We start from the raw sequence: 16,816 nt of genomic DNA on the forward strand, positions 1-16,816 counted from the left end.
ATTTCACTATCTTTAACATAGTGAGGTACGTTTTTTGTTTTCACCATTTTACCACAAGGAGGCAGCATTTGGCTGAGCAGCTGCAGAACCACAGTGAAGTTTAGTATCATCTGCAGTCCCATTGGAAAAGCGTCAAGACACCAAGAGACACCAACAGTCACTCTGGAAATTGGGCGACCTTGAAAATAAAAGCATGAATTTGTCAATTGGCGAATTGTTTAATTATGACAGTACATTTATAGTATGTCTAAAAATAACAGTTTAGAAATGTGCTTTGAAATGACATGGTCCTGATTAAAGTATATGTTGTAGAGAATCATCACATTAATTAATCAAACACATATCACAGGCTGATTACCAGGACATCAACTAGTTTCTACTAATTTAATTGAAATTGGGTTTTGGAACATGTACCAGATATTAAAAATATCCACTTATGCATTCATCGCTGGAGAAATGACTTGGTTTGATTGGGATACAGCAGCAAAAAAATCAACTAACTGGCAGGTGACGTTTATTATTCTAATAAAGGATTTCATATCTTACATAATTATTCTAGTTTTATAAAACAATTAAAAATTAGAGTGTTTTATTCTGAAACCCACCAATCATCATCAACCTAACATATGTGTCTGTTCGTTTGTCAATTAGTTCACAGGATTAAGCAAAATGCACTGAACGGATTAGTTGAACATTGTGGAAAGAATCAGGTGGAATCAAGAAAGAACTTGTGAGATTTTCGTTGATATCTCAGAGAATGATTGGTGGATCTTGATGAAAAAAACCAGGCATTCCACAGGTCTAACTACGGTTTCACCCTGTACGCCTTTTATTTTGAAATGCAGCCGGATAAGGCGCAGTTGATTTCTCCACCTTGACACCGGTCCCAGCAGCAGACTGTCAGTGTCAGTCCGCTCCACTCCCACTTTGCCCCAGGCGGGGAGCTATGTGACAGTGTGTCCGCGTCCCGGTCTCCCCCAGTCCGCTAAGGATGGACCAGCGGAGCGCTGAACCGGACCCAGGCACCGGGAGCAGCCCGTTCACGCTTTACGGGGAATTCACAGCCATCGGTACCCGTAAAGTCAGGTGTGCCGTGAACCTGACCGAGAGGGACCTCATCATTGAGAGGCTCCCGTCGGCACCTGTCGGGCGGAACAAGGTGGTGCTCAGCCTGAAGGACTGCGTCGGCTGCCGGGCTTACCGGGAGGGGGGCGGCGGGGACCCGGCCGCGTACCTGTCAGTCTACTTCTACCCGCTGAAGCGGCGCTGGCTGAGCTCCGGGGAGTCGCGGGCGAGAGCGGAGCACCGCTTCCGGCTCACCGCACTCCAGGACCCCGCTGCTAACCTGGAGGAGGCGGAGAAGTGGGCTTGCGCCGTCCGAGAGCGCTCAGGACGGCAACAGTATCTAAGAGACGGTGAGTGTTGGTTAGCAACGAGGGGGCAACGCTTCCTGTATGTTAACACAGGTACTGAGAACACTACACAGGAAGTTCCATGGCTAAAGTTTCATTTTGGACATTTCCTATCTGAGGTTTAATAGAAGACATTTGAAATTTGTATATGGCTGAAGTGTCATACAAGACGTTTCATAGGTACAGGACATTTCATAGCAGAAGTGTCAGGACGTTTCATAGAATAAAAAAAAACAAAAATTTGCATTTATGAAAAAAAACATTCTGCCATTTTTGCTCAAAAAGCTTATTTTCAAATCCCTCAATTGTGTAATGTTTTGCATGTCTGAACCTGAACCACACCTAATCTGTGATTTGAAAATCTTGTTAGACTGTATGATCACCTAAGGCCAGCATGGACCGGTTATTAAACAACACTCTCGTAGATTCACATTCCTTCTACCGTACATAATATATTAGTTTTAACACAAGCCTTTTCTAAATTTTTATCAAAATCTGTTTCCTGTAGGGGTTTGTAGTAAACAACAACTATAATAGGTTCAGTTTTAGGAAACTGAAGTTCAATCCATGCCCTTTCCAAGCCATCTACCTGGAGGTCAGCTCACGGATTGAATAATAGATTGTTCCTTTTAAACAAACATACCCCACCTCCATTCGCATTTCTGTTACGATCACACCTGTGAGCTCAATTTCCTCAAGTTTATGTAACAGGCTCCTTGCATATGAAAAAAGTCCTCAGTGGTTAAATAAAACATTAACATGCTTCCACGGATCAGGTGAAACATCCTCCATGGTAATTTTCTCTGCGCTAGTCATTGTTGTTGAGACTTTTTATCATCACCTCAGTACTCTCTCCTCTCACCTGACTTTCTTTTGAGCAGCACCAGAGCAATGCATGATGGCTCGGTTAGTGACCATTCGAAATACACTGCTTTTCACAATTATTGTATGATACAGTGGGTCCCTTATGTAATTTACACAAAACAATCAGATAGAAAATGATATTATTCACAATATAGTAGACTTTATATAGTTAACTTTATAGTGAGTGATTGGGGACACAGCCCAAATAAGTGTTTGTGTAAGGAGGAAGAAAGTCACTTGTGGCATTCCTGTGATATTATGCAGTTTTCCCAATTCAGTTACTTCTAAAGTTTTTATATTGATTTTATTATGAATTCATATTTCTGTATGGTATGTTTATTGTAAACATGGAAACTACAGCGTGTGAATGCAGTTTGGAGCTAAAAGTCAGATTTAAACAAGGAGAGACTACATGCATCTGCATACACTTAACATAAGACATGTCAAAAACACGGGGCAGTATTAATGCTGCTGAGTTCATGTCATATCAAGTGGTATAGCTGGTGTAGAACTGTATAGAAATACCTGCTGCTTATCTGAATAGAACAATAGGTCTGGTATGGTGTACAGAGAGTCATATTTCAGTAACTCCTGTCTATAAACAAACCACATTTACAATAAAGACACCTGAGACAGAGGGCAATATTACTACTTGAGTTTATGTAGTGCAAAGAGGTACAATCACTCCACTGGGAAACTTTCTGTAAATTGAGATTTCACAAGATAAGTTCTCTCATTATTTGTTGACCTCATCAAGATGTCCTGGCTGAGGAAAAAAATTTAATAATCCAAAAAGCATTTCTTTGCCTCACACAAACTTTCTCTTCTACGCTGTGACCCAGATAGCATTTCCTCATTTGCACAAAAATATTTTAACAAGTAAAAATATGCAGCCATTCTACCCCGCCTGTCAGAAGAAGAAACTCTAGACTTTGAGTAACCCGAGACAGAATTATTTGCTTTATTGTGAGCCTGGGACTTAACCTCAGACAATGAGCAAACAGGTTTTCAACAGAGTCATGAATATAATGAGCCTCTAACTCGATCCAGTTTACTCATCTTCTCTCTAGAGCACCTGCTGTATCTGCCACCATTTTTGCAGAAGCTTGTTACCCTGCACATTGGTGCAGTTGCACAGTTCCTCATATGTTTCCCCCCTGCTCTTGACAATTACAACTGACAGTTGAGATACATGGCCTAGTATTTAAACAGCATTGATCCAAGTTGTCAATAATTGAATTGGATTCAGCATTATCATGTGTCAGGTGATAGCACTAGGCAGAGAGAGTAGCAGCTCTGATTACATCAATCACTCTGGCTTGACATCTGGTTTAAGCACTTGGCAGTCACTGACAGTGGCAAATAATTAATTTAAATGACCAGATAATGACAATAAGTTAATTCAGGTTTATATCTTATCAGTCATTTAACACCTGGCAGACAAAGGCTTAGTCACAAGCACTGTGGTCATTTATTTCTTTTAATTTAGTAAGAAACTCTATCATTAACATTTTAAAGGCCACATTACCATTAGGATGTGGAGCCAATGTGACAATTATAGTAAATTATTTGTCATCTAATGGGTTAATGAATTCAGTAGCAGTATGATAACCAATCAAAATATCAAGTTGGGAGATTAGACTTAGTCTCCACCCTCCCTCCCTCCATGTCTCTTGCACAGTGGTGAGCACAGAGCTGTGGACATTTCTTGATTCTTAGAAGCATCGTGATGTGGACTCTGTATCAATGAGACAGAGACAGACCATAATTGATTCATGTTGTTTTTAGTGATGTCGCTGAATAAATTTAACACAGCTGCTTCAGGACAGACGCACATTAAAGGTCCGGTCGTCCTGTGTCAGAGTGTCTGTCCGAGTCTGCTTCCTCACTCCTCCTCTGACCTGCACTCACTTCACACTTTAACAATGATCACCATCACTGATCACAAGTTATTAGGGCACGTACAGGACTGATGTTTACTTTGTCTTTGTTTGATTCCTTCCAGAGTATGAGTCACACGTTTAACCTGCTACACAACACGAGACATGATGCGCACAATCAGGACATCAGGGTTAAGACGCAATGCAGTGTTTTAACTTTCTTCAACATTATAATAAATTGTTAAACTAGTCAGAAATGTGATACTATATTTATCTTTTGGCTTTAGAACATTTTTCCGTATAAATAGTTATGAGAAGTGACCATTTTCTCACTTGAGCCCCTGCCTTTCAAAACGTCTGTGCACGTCCCTGCGCACGTCTGTGCACATCCCTGCTGAATACAATACATGATTGAAATTCTGCTTTTAACTTCTGCTAGGGCTGTGAGCTCCTTCCTTCCTTTCTCTCCTGTGAGACCTTGCTTATAGTAAAAGTGTAAAACCATGGAAAGGGCAGTGATAAAAGTAGGATGCACAGCACCTTGCTCGGCGTCCCCAGGAGGACCAGTGTTGCACCAGCGAAACTTAAGCTTCTCTAAGCCAAGTCCATGCTATTACTAATACATTACCTCTGGCTGCGAAGAGGTGAAACTGGGACAATTGTATTTATGCTTTGTTACACACAATCTCAGAAGTGCAAGCCGAAAGAGCAAGTTTATTATTATTATTATGAAGTGTTTAGCTTAAGCCCTTGTGGTTATGAAGCTGTTTACATGACAACATGACAAAGGATGATTTAAAGAAACTGAATTTTTTTTTGCATTCATTTTAATACCTTCTCCGTTTTCTTATCAATGTTTGTAGAATATAATTTATCAATAGCCTTTAGCACTTACTTTTAACCTATACATTACCATCTGGTTAGTGATGCAGCTGATCCCATTAAGGATCATATATTTGTTTTCAACAGACAAGACCAATGAAACTTCCTGATCCTCATACAACTAGGGTTTCTGCAGGGTCTTAAAAAGTATAGATTCAAATTATCTGAAATTTAGGCCTTAAAAGTCACAATTATGTTAAAATATATACTTGGCAGGTTTAGGTAGGGCTAAATATTGTTACCATTCCTTTCTGTTGCACTTGAACTTAATCTCCTACCTCTTCTCTACCAAAGATGTGATACAACCAGGTTAAAATAAGAATAGCAGCACAGTGCCGTGTGCATTTCTTGCGAGAGGCTTATGTTTGTGTGGTCAGATAGCAGCGCTCCTCTCCCTGAGGTATCCTGGACTAGACTGAGAAGGAGCTTGACGTACTATCGAGACCTTGGATTCAGCCTCCCTGGAGCTGTCTCTGGCTTTGGCAGTGCACACTGCAGCTCTGTGTTTGCAATGATGGTGTCCCGCCCTGACTGTCTATCATAAATAAACTGAAAAAATGGAGGATGTGGATGAAAGATGCACACTCGAAGCAAACCCTCCCAGATTTTGTCCAGATCCTGCTTGTTGTAACAATATATCTCCATGAGAAAATCTAGGATGACTGTTTGTGCATTATAGCACAAAAAACATCCAGTGCACACCCAGTTTGTGTTCTCAGAAACAGCCTCTATAATATGCTGACAACACCAACAACCACTAAATGACCATTCAGCCTATGAAGCAGCTGCTTCAGAGAAAGTTCCCTGGTAGAAGAACATGTGGTTGTGGTTGTTTTATGGTGGAAAGTCCATTTCTTCCACACGCTGGCACTTATTGCATTTTTGTGAACGTTTTCAGCAGTAATCTCATATTTTGCTCACACATCTTTTTACTGAAAACTGTATTACTAATACTTCTTTTACACCAAAATTAGCCAGTATACGTGGGCTTTTTAAACACCTGTAAATTCGCTTAAATAAAGTGATCAACTCCATTCCGATTGCAACATGAAGGCAACGAAAACTCACCTCGACCTTTTGCAAAATTAGCTCCTTCACCCAGGTGTCATCTTTTCATCATGGCTCGATTTGATCCGGGAGAGAATAATAAATTTACCATTAGCATTTCAGACAAAAGCCAATGTTAGTGGGTTTATGAACAGGGGAAAAGGGTCTTAATAGTTCCAGGAATTAAACATACAATCAAACATGCCAACTGATCTGATGTTAGTTAAATAAGTTATAGTTTAATTTAATATACAACTTATGTCAAACATTTAATTAGTGGCTGACTTTTGGAAAGTTTTTGTTTTGCATTTTTTCATCCTAACCTCTCCTCCCTGATCTGACTCTGCTGCCTAAAATAACCGTAAGGGATGCACATCGTTCTACTGAGTGGCAGACGGTGGTTACATCCTCTCCTGTCTCTCAGCACAAAGCTCAGGATACTGCAGGAACAGTAACACGACAGGCAGCGCAGGATGATTTTAATAAAAACCTCCAAGTCGTAAACTCTGCGCCTTTCTTAATATAGATCTACAGCAGGCTAACCACCAACACCACCTCCTCTCCTCCTCCTTCCACACCCTTTGTGGTTCTGGCACAGCAAAAAAAAATCTTCTGGTGTTTTTGAGCAGCTTCTGTCTGTGATTTACAAACAGCATCATAAGCAAGAGTTATCACCTTGCTGGCCTGCCTGTTACTGCAGTTTGATGTTGGGATTAATGGTGCAATCTGTGCTCAAAATATTGCTCTCAGATAATAGGAATGATAATAGATAATAACAATAATCAAATTGATTACCATTGCTTTTAGAGCAGGTTTTAATTTTTTCTGATGTATAGGAGTTTCAGCTCAAAAAATTCTGTAGAACACAGAAAAACAGAGCTACCATGAAAAAACTGTCTTCGAATATATTTCAACCTTTTTCATATTTACCATTTTTATACAGTATATAAACTATTAATGGTTTACAATACACAATGTGGTTGTAAAGTATTTGACAATGTTCTTGTCTTTAACTTCCTCCTCCTGTGTGTACCCATAAGAGGAGGATGATGTATAAAGAATGCTGGGTAATACGTTGCAGTCTATTATATCGGTGAGATATAATATGCATCAAAAGTCAGTTACAAATATCCTTGTATGTTCAGATATCTGCACATAACTGCTTGTACAGTGTGTTATATACCATTTCTCAAATGTTTCTTTACCACTTATTAATGTATGTCAAATCAAATTTACTGGCTGATAAAGAAACTCTATCAATTACTAAAGTAAAAGTTTTGCACAGTAATGTTATCAATGTGTAATTAGCCCCTGCTGACTTTACCCTAGCACTTGAATCCCACCTCTGTCAGTCACACAGTTTTTTTTTTTGCTTTAATCTCTGAAAATATGTGAATGTTTAACCATGAGGAAATATGTCCTAACATTAATTAAATATACAGAGATAAGCAGTTAGGTTTGTATCAAAACCCTGTGAAGCGCCAAATAAAGCACTGAGTAATATGACATTCAAGTAGAAGATCATCCAGTGCTGAACCTCTAATCATGACGGATAAACCCCCAACATGTTGCTGCATCTCTAAATTGCCGTCATGAGGTCACAGCTGGCATGTAGTTAACTGCAGTTTGCTCATGAAACTCGGTTTATGGGCAAAACATTGTGCTGCTATCAAATAACAATCTCATTTCTGCTGAAAGGGATATGTTTTCAGGAATTCAGCACAGCTGGCCTGATGCAGATGCTTAGTTACAAGATAACAGGGACACAATGTAGAACAACTCAATAGTTTAAGTCCTCTTCAGTGCCTCCACATATATGACATGCAGAGCACTGTATATTAGAGAATGTGGCTTTTGCCCTCGGCTGGCCTGTGACGAAACAAACATTTCGTAGATGGGACGTATCTGTCATGTTACACAGGGCAGGGAGGACACCAGTACCAGGTCGAACACATGTTAATCCATTAATCCCTTTAATGTGGAAACTGGATTCCCTCCTAATGGGTGTTTGTCAAAGCTTAGAGCCCACATCACTACTGAGCAACAAATGAAATGTAGGAGCGGTCTTCATGGGACACTGACCTGTTGGTTGGTATGTGGCCGTGAGGTGGGGGTCCTCTGTTCCTGTGCTCTAGGTTAGTTTATACATGAGAAATAGTTTTAACATCCATTTACTGCTTTAAAAAAAAACTACCTTTGCTCTGACTTGTTTTTCTCCTTATATAGTCATCAACAGCCGGTGGCTGGAGGCATTATGTTTTTGGGTTGTCAGTCTGTCTTTCTCATTCATGTGAAGACGATATGTCAGGAGGGCATTTCAGTCAGACAACTCACATTCAACTGTTTATTGCAACATTAGAACATAGTGTGTGTTTGGCGCCTAGACTCCGACTCAATCACTCCCCCGATATGATTACACAGATATGATGGGAGTAAGCAAATACTTGTAACCCCCCCGTAGGCTACAGGTGGTTGCTGGGGTGGTGGAGGGGCTGAAGCAACTGGTAGCGATACTGCAGCAGCAGTGCGAACAAAGGGGTTGATGGGAAATTTCTCTCTGCTTAAATAGTCTGCCTATAAGGTGGGTGTGTATAATAGATGATTGTGGAGAATGAGGTATGTCACATGATGTGTGTCACATGATTGGAGCAGCACAGCTCGAGTTGGCTGCCTGAACTTGCTCCATTTCTTCTTATTTGGTACAAACCTTTCAATTTGAAAAAGAACTAATGAGATTGAAGGTTAAGGTCACGGTGATCTCATGTCACCAGGAAATCCCATAGGGAATTTTATTGCATCTGGCACCCAAGACCCAAGGATGACCCGATTACAATTGAAGGTCAAAGGTTAAGATCGCTGTGACCTCACAAATCACATTTTTGCCTTGTGAAGCAAAATTCTTTCAAATTTGCCACAAACATTTACTTAGACTGAGAGGCGAACAGATTACAATTTTTAAGTCAAAGGTTAAGGTCACTGGACCACACAACACACTTTTTTGCCTTGTGAATGTGTTATTTTAAAAATGCCTTGAGAGAATCCCTTCAAATTTGTTGTGGGTGGTCAAAGGTCAAGATCCCAGTGGCTTCACAAAACATGTTTTTGGCCTCTTGAACATAATATCTCCAGTCTGCTATTAGGGAATTCATTCAAATTTTGACCAAGATAAATGGATTATATTTCAGTGGTCAAGGTCATGATGACCATATGAGTCTGTAAAACATTTTTTTTTGTGGACTGAATCGTCCGTGTTTGACAAAGACATAAAACTGCAGTGTGGTAATTCTAGTTAAAAATCCCTAATAACAACAGATCTGGGCAGAGTTGGACTGGTCCCATCTGTGTTGCAAATTTATGCCGGCTGAGTGCTGTGTGGAGGGGGCTCAGTGAAGCGTTATGAAAACCTGGTGATTCTGTAGTTTCTAGAAAGGCAGTTAGTTCCCAGATCACTGATTTGTTCTTTAATGGCAGATGCTTCCTCATGCTGTGCTGCTGATGTAGACCTGATTTAAAGGAAGTTGAGAAACACAAAATGTGACTGATGGATTAATCCACAGGTCATCACAGTGAGTCAGTGTGAGTCGTTAAGCAACAATGAGGCTTCAGACAGAATGACTGGCCATACAAGATCATGAATTATAACGGTTGTACTTTACCCTTGTCCTATTTCACATAGAATGTTTGTTTGTCATTCATGTGAATATCTCCTATCTATCCATCCACTTTTATCCTGAGGGTTGCAGGATTAGCTGGAACCAATCCCAGCTGTCATTGGGTGAGGGGCAAGGTACACCCTGGAGAGAGACACCAGTTCATCACAGGTGCCAACATACAGAAACAAAAAAACATTCACACTCATATTCATACTTATGGTCAACTTAGAGTCTCCAACTAACCTAACCCCAATCTGCATGTCTTTGGACTGTGGTTGGAAGCCAGAGTACCAGGAGAAAACCCAACAAAGACACAAGGAGAACATGCAAACTTTGCACAAAAAGAAAGTGAACCAGGATTTGAGCCAGGAACCTTGAGTTAATATCATAGCATTTCTGTATATATAATCAGAAAGGCACTCAGTAGAGTGCCTACCTCTGCCAAGGCCCAACAGTCCCCTTAGGAAACCACAGTCCCCTAAACATGCCATGAATTATTATGAAAAAATGCCCTATATTGCAATAATAAAGAAAAATTAAAAAGAAATTCCTGGATCGGTGCACTGATCTCGATCTGCACCAAAATTGATTGGGTTCTTTCCTGACGCATACAGCATCATTCCATGAAGTTCAATGTGTCAAGTAGATGTTTTGTAATTTTACTAACAGACGACTAACGCAGATGAAAACATAGCATCCTTGTCAGAGGAAAAATATAGAAATACAAATATAAATTTGCTCAAGTGTTGGGTTGAGAATTGAACAAACATTTTTTTGAAGAAGAGTTTACAGTTAAACCTTCCCTGTGTGTTGACATCCTGCTGAATGTACTAGAGAGTTGTTACGCAAAGCAGAAAGTTGTCTGCTCCATATGCAGCCAGATTGCTATTATAAGACAGAAATGTGTTTTTTCCGGCTCCTGGGTTTTCCCCCTTTCATTTAGGTTGTCATTTCCTATGGTAAATACCTCAGTAGTGATTATTCCATTAAGATCTGGGACAGTTCCCATGGTCTTGGTTTGAAGCGAGCAGATGAGACATGTTGTAGTCACAGAGGATGTCGTTGAGATGCGGAGCTCAGATGCAGAGTTGAGATGCAGAGCTGAGATGCGGACCTGAGCCTTGTTGCTGTAGGTTGGCTGTTGTTTTCATATTCTTTTTCTTTGTTCTTGGCTGCTGTTTGTGAGGATAATGATGATTCAGTGAGCAGCTTCTTAATCTACAGCAGTGTCATCCACTTCATCACCTCATTCATAGTAATTTCCTTTTTCCCACAATAGTTTTGTTGAGGGTGTAATTATGTCTGTCTCAGCTCTGTCATCATTGGTCATAATGTTTGGTTCCCTCAACAAAATGATAATATAACCAAGCAGAAACTGAATATTGTCACCAGGACTGGACTAAAATAAGTGTCAGCAGTCAGGGCTACACTCATCCCTATACAAACAAACCAGACACATTATCTGCTGTCATGTCTCTCCAATCCTCATGTTAACAAAAAGTCCAGCGTTGTTGGATCAGGTCTAGTTATAGATCAGGTAGGGTTGTAAAATAGATTTCCTCTTGGTTTCCTTTATTGGTCGTATGTTTGATCCAGAGTAAGGAGAGACGGAGACGAGTAGAAAGATAGCAGCCTCTGGAATGTTTTGAGAAGGGGAGGGCGTCACACAGGAAGTGGTGTGGGTTAGATATAGCAAACAAGAGCTGTTGTGTGGGTGTTTGGGCACAAGGACAGCAAGGTCAGGGCCTTGCCAGCTGTCATGGCAGCTGATTAATGAGGGCACTTTGTTGGCATTCCCTCGGAAGTTCAGTCGTTCTGGTTTGGAAATGATGATTCCACAGAAACATTTGATTTAAAGATAAAGTGGCTGTGCCTCTATGAACCTGTTTAAACCGTACAAGGAAATGTGAATTCCATTTGTTTTGCATTTTAAAAGTACACACATTACATACGTACAGTATATCCGACCAGCGCTGAATTTTAATTTATGATTTCTGGAAAAGAAAAATACTCTGTTGCATGTCTGAAGATTCTCATTTATCATGATGTTTCACCTCTCATTAGAAAGATTAGAATCATGTTTACACTCTGTGACAAAATTACAGCCACTTCTTTCATGAACACATCAACAGCTAATTCCACTGAACCAAGCTGCATGTGAACTGAAAAACAGGCTCAATAGGAATCACACAGAGATAGAAAACCTCAGTCACTAAGTACAGATACCTCCCTATGAAATTAAATCACTGAATGTAATATTACTGCCAGAGAAAAGTAGAACAAATATTACCATTACCCCTACCCCACCCATCACCAGGTGCTGATTAAATAAGGGATTGTACTATCAAGTCCTATGAGCTCAACTAAAGTTTGACAGAATAATATTACATTTAATATATTTAATATATACATTTAATTTCACCTCTTTCCTTTGAAATGTTTGTTAAAATAACACCTCTTGTCGGGACATCGTCAAAACATCTTAAAAATTGGGTTTTTCAGCTCCAAAGCTTTATTAAGGAATCTGTGGCACTTTGTTTTTCATCAAGACCAAATAACCTTTAGATCTGATGGAACTGTATCAATACAACGCAGAATCTAAATCTGGTTGCAACATAATGAAAACTTGTCGATATATTTAATTTTGGATTTGAAATTTACTTTGTTTGTCATTAAACCCCAAGCCAGTGAAAAATAATACATTCTGAAATGTAGCTCTCAGGAAGAAACGTCATTATTTGAAGTAGAGATCTAATTAATTAAAGAGTCTTCCCATGAATGTTTTAGAGAAACTTCATAAACACCAAAAGTTCTTCAGTTATATTCAGGATCATCAGAGAACAAGCAGCCTGGGACACTGAAGAGTTAACCTCAGGTCGAACAGACTAAAGGTGCGTTAATGTGTGTAAACATATTTCTGACCTGACTGACTGCATTCCAGCAGAATCACTGGAAGTGCAGCATTAAAACCAAAACCTGCTAATTAGGTTCTGAACAAGTCTAATCACTCGAGTGTCTACATGTCGGTGGTTCCCACCCATTGTAATTCAGTTATTAGCTGTCAAACTTGTTTGGATGGTTCACCTCCCTCCACCCTCTCCGTGTTTTGGTGGTTGATAAATAACCGTCCAGCTTTTTGCCTCAGAGGCTTTTGGCCTATAGGCTGAAATTGTTTGTTTTGTAGGTGTGTGTGTTTGTGTTTTTATTTCTACTTTGAGTACCCAGCTATAAAATTAGCTGCTGTGAGTCAAATGTGGCTGATGGCTTCTTGGCACACTTCTTTCTACTTTTGTCTTTTTTCTGAGCTAAGTTGATAGAAAAAATAGTTTTAAAGGAAGCAGAGAAAAGAGAGAACATTTTAAAGTAGTTTGCTCTCACTAGAATCAACTTTCAAGAACCTTAACATTTGAGATACCACCCCAATAATTTCCTGCTTCCCTCCCTATAATAATGTATTACTTTGGTAAAGCAGAGTCTTAATTAATCTCCCTCAGATTCTGTGGCACAGTCAAACCCAGCAGCTTCCTCTCTTCTTTAGCCCCTCGTGTGTGTTTTTAAAAGATGTGGGATCATTGTTTGTCAGATCTGTGTAACACTCTGAAATCTGTTCGAGCCCCCAGAGATTTGAAAAAAGTAATTTGCATTAACCCGATTACTTATCTGCTCATCCATCTTTAGAAGTGGCAAGACAGCATTACACAATAGTAGGAATTAAAATGCAGTTGCCCAGGCACGCAGGACTGCTCGTAGTCGACACCTCCACCAATATATTTGACTGTTTGAATAAAGGATGTTCATTTTGCTGGTGGTAATACCATAATTAAATAACAGTGGCAACAAAGTAAAACAGTTCATTCATTTTCTTCATTCAAACAGAAAGACAACTACCTGTCAAACTGACAACACACGTCAGACACACAGCCTCTAGCTAAACCTCTTTTTTAGTCACTTTACCTGTGTTTAAAAGAACAGCGTTTACCCACTCAGTTTGGTGTAAAAGAAATGTAAGACAAGTCAAAGTGTCAGAATCTATGAGATGAGCGTCTCAAGCTTTTCCCTCTCTCTCCTCTGCAGGGTTGGTGATGAGGGAGCTGTCTCATCCGTGCCGAATGATGCTGCTTGTGAATCCGCAGAGCGGGAAAGGACAAGCGCTCACCATGTACAACAACCACATCCAACCAATGCTCAACGAGGCCGGTGTCCCTCACACTCTGGTCATAACTGGTGAGCTGACATACTCACTACATACAGACTCCAGTTTCAATGTATTTTTGCGTTTCTCAATGACCATATGGTAATTAGTTTGTAGCCACCGTCAAAATCAACACTGATCACCAGATAATGATTGATACCTTTCTTTAATTGGTGAAAACTTCATAGCTGGGTTCATTCATTCAGCCCCTCCTGACTCACTCTCTATCTCCCTCTCTAGCATCGACACACGCACCAGACACGTAGAAGTTCAAACTGGGTAAAAACATAATTTAGTCATCACGGACAGAAATGACGTACGCGTGTATTTGTATATAGAGCGGGAAAGTGAGACCTGATCCACTAATGTTCAGATTTTTCAGAACAGATGTTTATACAGATATTAATGCCAAACTAAGAATACACACATTATTGTGCACCTGTATTGGAGAGTTATGTGCAATGTTCTTATGTGTTGAAGATCCTTTCTGTTCATTTGAGGATCATACAACGATAGACTTTTTTTTATAATCAGCACGACAAATGTCACATTATTATTTCTTGTCTCAACACTGCTCTTTGCTCCTGAGTAAAAGTCTTTCTAAATAGACAATGTCAAACAATTGGTGAAGAGCCAAACATTTTATAAATCTGAGGTAGATCATGTGCATTGTGATAATTACTGATCATTTTATTGGAAACTAATTTTGGATAATGTAAGTACACAGGTCAACCAAACAACAAACAGGTCTAGTTGTTGTTAGACATTTTAATTAAGAACTGTTACTATGTATTTAATAATGTGTTAAATATCTCAGTGATATCTCTGTTTATTTACTAGATTAGGCTAATTTCTCTGTGACACTGAACGTCTCCCTGACCCCAATTAAAAATTCCAGAATGTTCAGCTCAGCTCACACAAATCTTGTAATATGTTTTGCAGTAAACGATCATCATGCACAGTTCAGAGGCTACAGTAACAACAGTTACCTCTCCTGTCATGTCCCACACATTTTCTGTGTCCCAGTGCCCCTTCCTGTAAATCCTCTGCCTGCTCTCCTGCTGTCACTGTCATTATGCTGATCAACTGCCTCTGATCCATATGCATGCAGAGCTGTTATGTAATAAATATGTGAACACACAGTCAGACACACATATGGATAAAGACGCATTCCCAAACACACACATTCGCACACAATCTCAATTTTCTAGGATTTGTACTGAAATAATCTCATGTTCATAGTCTAGCTGTAATCTATATACACTGGGTGGTGATGATTACACAGCACTGGTCAGACTCACAGACAGATGTAAATGCTCTCAGCCGGATCACGTCGGTTACTCTGAAGTTTTCTTCTCTGCTTGTCGTTTATTTTTTATTTTAATCCTCTGCCTGGGTTTGTTCATAAATCACTGCAGCATCAGAGAGAAAGTACGACTTGTATCACAGCGGGAAGTGCACACACAGAGAAAAGAGGGCAGAGAGAGAATTACAGAGAGGACGACAGACAAAGAGGCATCTCACTGGTGCTGTGCTAAAAAACCCAAAACCTGTACTTGACAAGATTTCTGAGATGTACTTTTTGACAAGTTAATCCTGGAAAATATATAAGAATAGATTTAATCCTCAAATCAACATCTGTGAAAGAGCACGGCCATTGGGAGTGAAATTTCACCACAGTGACAGAGAATCTCTGACTGTGTTTGACTCTATTTTATGTATTCTAAAATAAATCTTTCTCTTTAATCGCCCTAGATTAGAATGATTTAATCCCTGAGTAATGCCACACCAGAAGAGTATTAAACTTCTGTTTGGTTTACATATAGTTAAATAGCTCCTCAACAATCCTCAACAGTCAAAAGAAATAAATATATTTACACCGTTTGATCAGTTTAACTGTGTTAAATCTGAAATCTGCAGTGTTCGTGATTATTAGCAAACATTAGTATTATGTCCTCTGAGTGAGTGATAAACCATTCGAGTGTTGTCATTGTCACCATCTGAAAGTTTTAGCAAAGGTTTATGGGGATGTCTATATCTTCTGATGTGCGTCGCTGGCATCTGTGTGAGGCGTATGGCTGGAGGATGCTCACAGAAATAGACAGACTCATTATTGGATGCTGGGCTGTGTGGCAGCTGTGGACAGTGCCAGGAATGGAGGATAGATGAAGAATGACTGCTCTGCTGAGAGGCTCCATGACAGACAGAGAAAGAGTGAGTGTGTGAGTGTGTGTGTGTTTGTGTGTTTGTGAGTGTGTGTGTGTGTGTGTGTGTGTTTCTTAGTGAGTTTCTGTGTATTTGTTTGAGTAAAGAGGGCACATAGACTTTAATGCTCAAGAATCCTGATATTGATCTAAACATGAGCAACACGCTCGTCTTCCTCTCAGGAATCCCCAAAAGACAGATAACCTCGAACAACCTCACTGCACGTGCAACCTTTGAAAGAAAAACCCACAGTTCTTATTCTTTGTTTAAAATCCTTTCTGTCCATTTGAGGATTATACCAAGATATATTATTTTTTTTTATAATTAGCACGATAAATGTCACATGATTATTTCTTGTGTCAAGACTCCTCTTTGCTCCTGAGTAAAGTTCGTCTTTATAAGCAGAAAATGACAAACAATTGGTGAAGAGCCAAACATTTTACAAATCTGAATCAATCAAATCATGTTTATTGTGATAATTATTGGAAACAAATTTTGGATAATGTAAGTAGACAGGTCAACAAAAAGGTCTATTTATCAGAATCATCTTAAGGAAGAGTCCAGGAAAACTCACAGTTATACAAGAAATCAGTGGAGAATCAACACTGCCTCCGTGTTTCACATTTTACATCTTACAGCTCGGCCTAAAATGATCAACAGCACTCTGATTTCCCATGATGC

General features: G+C 39.7%; 1 protein-coding gene across 1 annotated transcript in view; it reads left to right on the forward strand.

The window, feature by feature from the left end:
- The first annotated feature begins 873 nt into the window (after positions 1-873).
- LOC109627230 (sphingosine kinase 1-like) overlaps positions 874-16,816 on the forward strand; it is a 31,471-nt gene continuing 15,528 nt past the window's right edge. The window contains exons 1-2 of the mRNA XM_020083683.2: positions 874-1,415; positions 13,813-13,962. Coding sequence (XP_019939242.2) covers positions 992-1,415; positions 13,813-13,962 — 574 coding nt within the window. The 5' untranslated portion in view covers positions 874-991. The remainder of the gene's footprint in view (positions 1,416-13,812; positions 13,963-16,816) is intronic.

The sequence above is a fragment of the Paralichthys olivaceus genome, chromosome 8 (assembly GCF_024713975.1).
Source record: "Paralichthys olivaceus isolate ysfri-2021 chromosome 8, ASM2471397v2, whole genome shotgun sequence".
NCBI lineage: Eukaryota > Metazoa > Chordata > Actinopteri > Pleuronectiformes > Paralichthyidae > Paralichthys > Paralichthys olivaceus.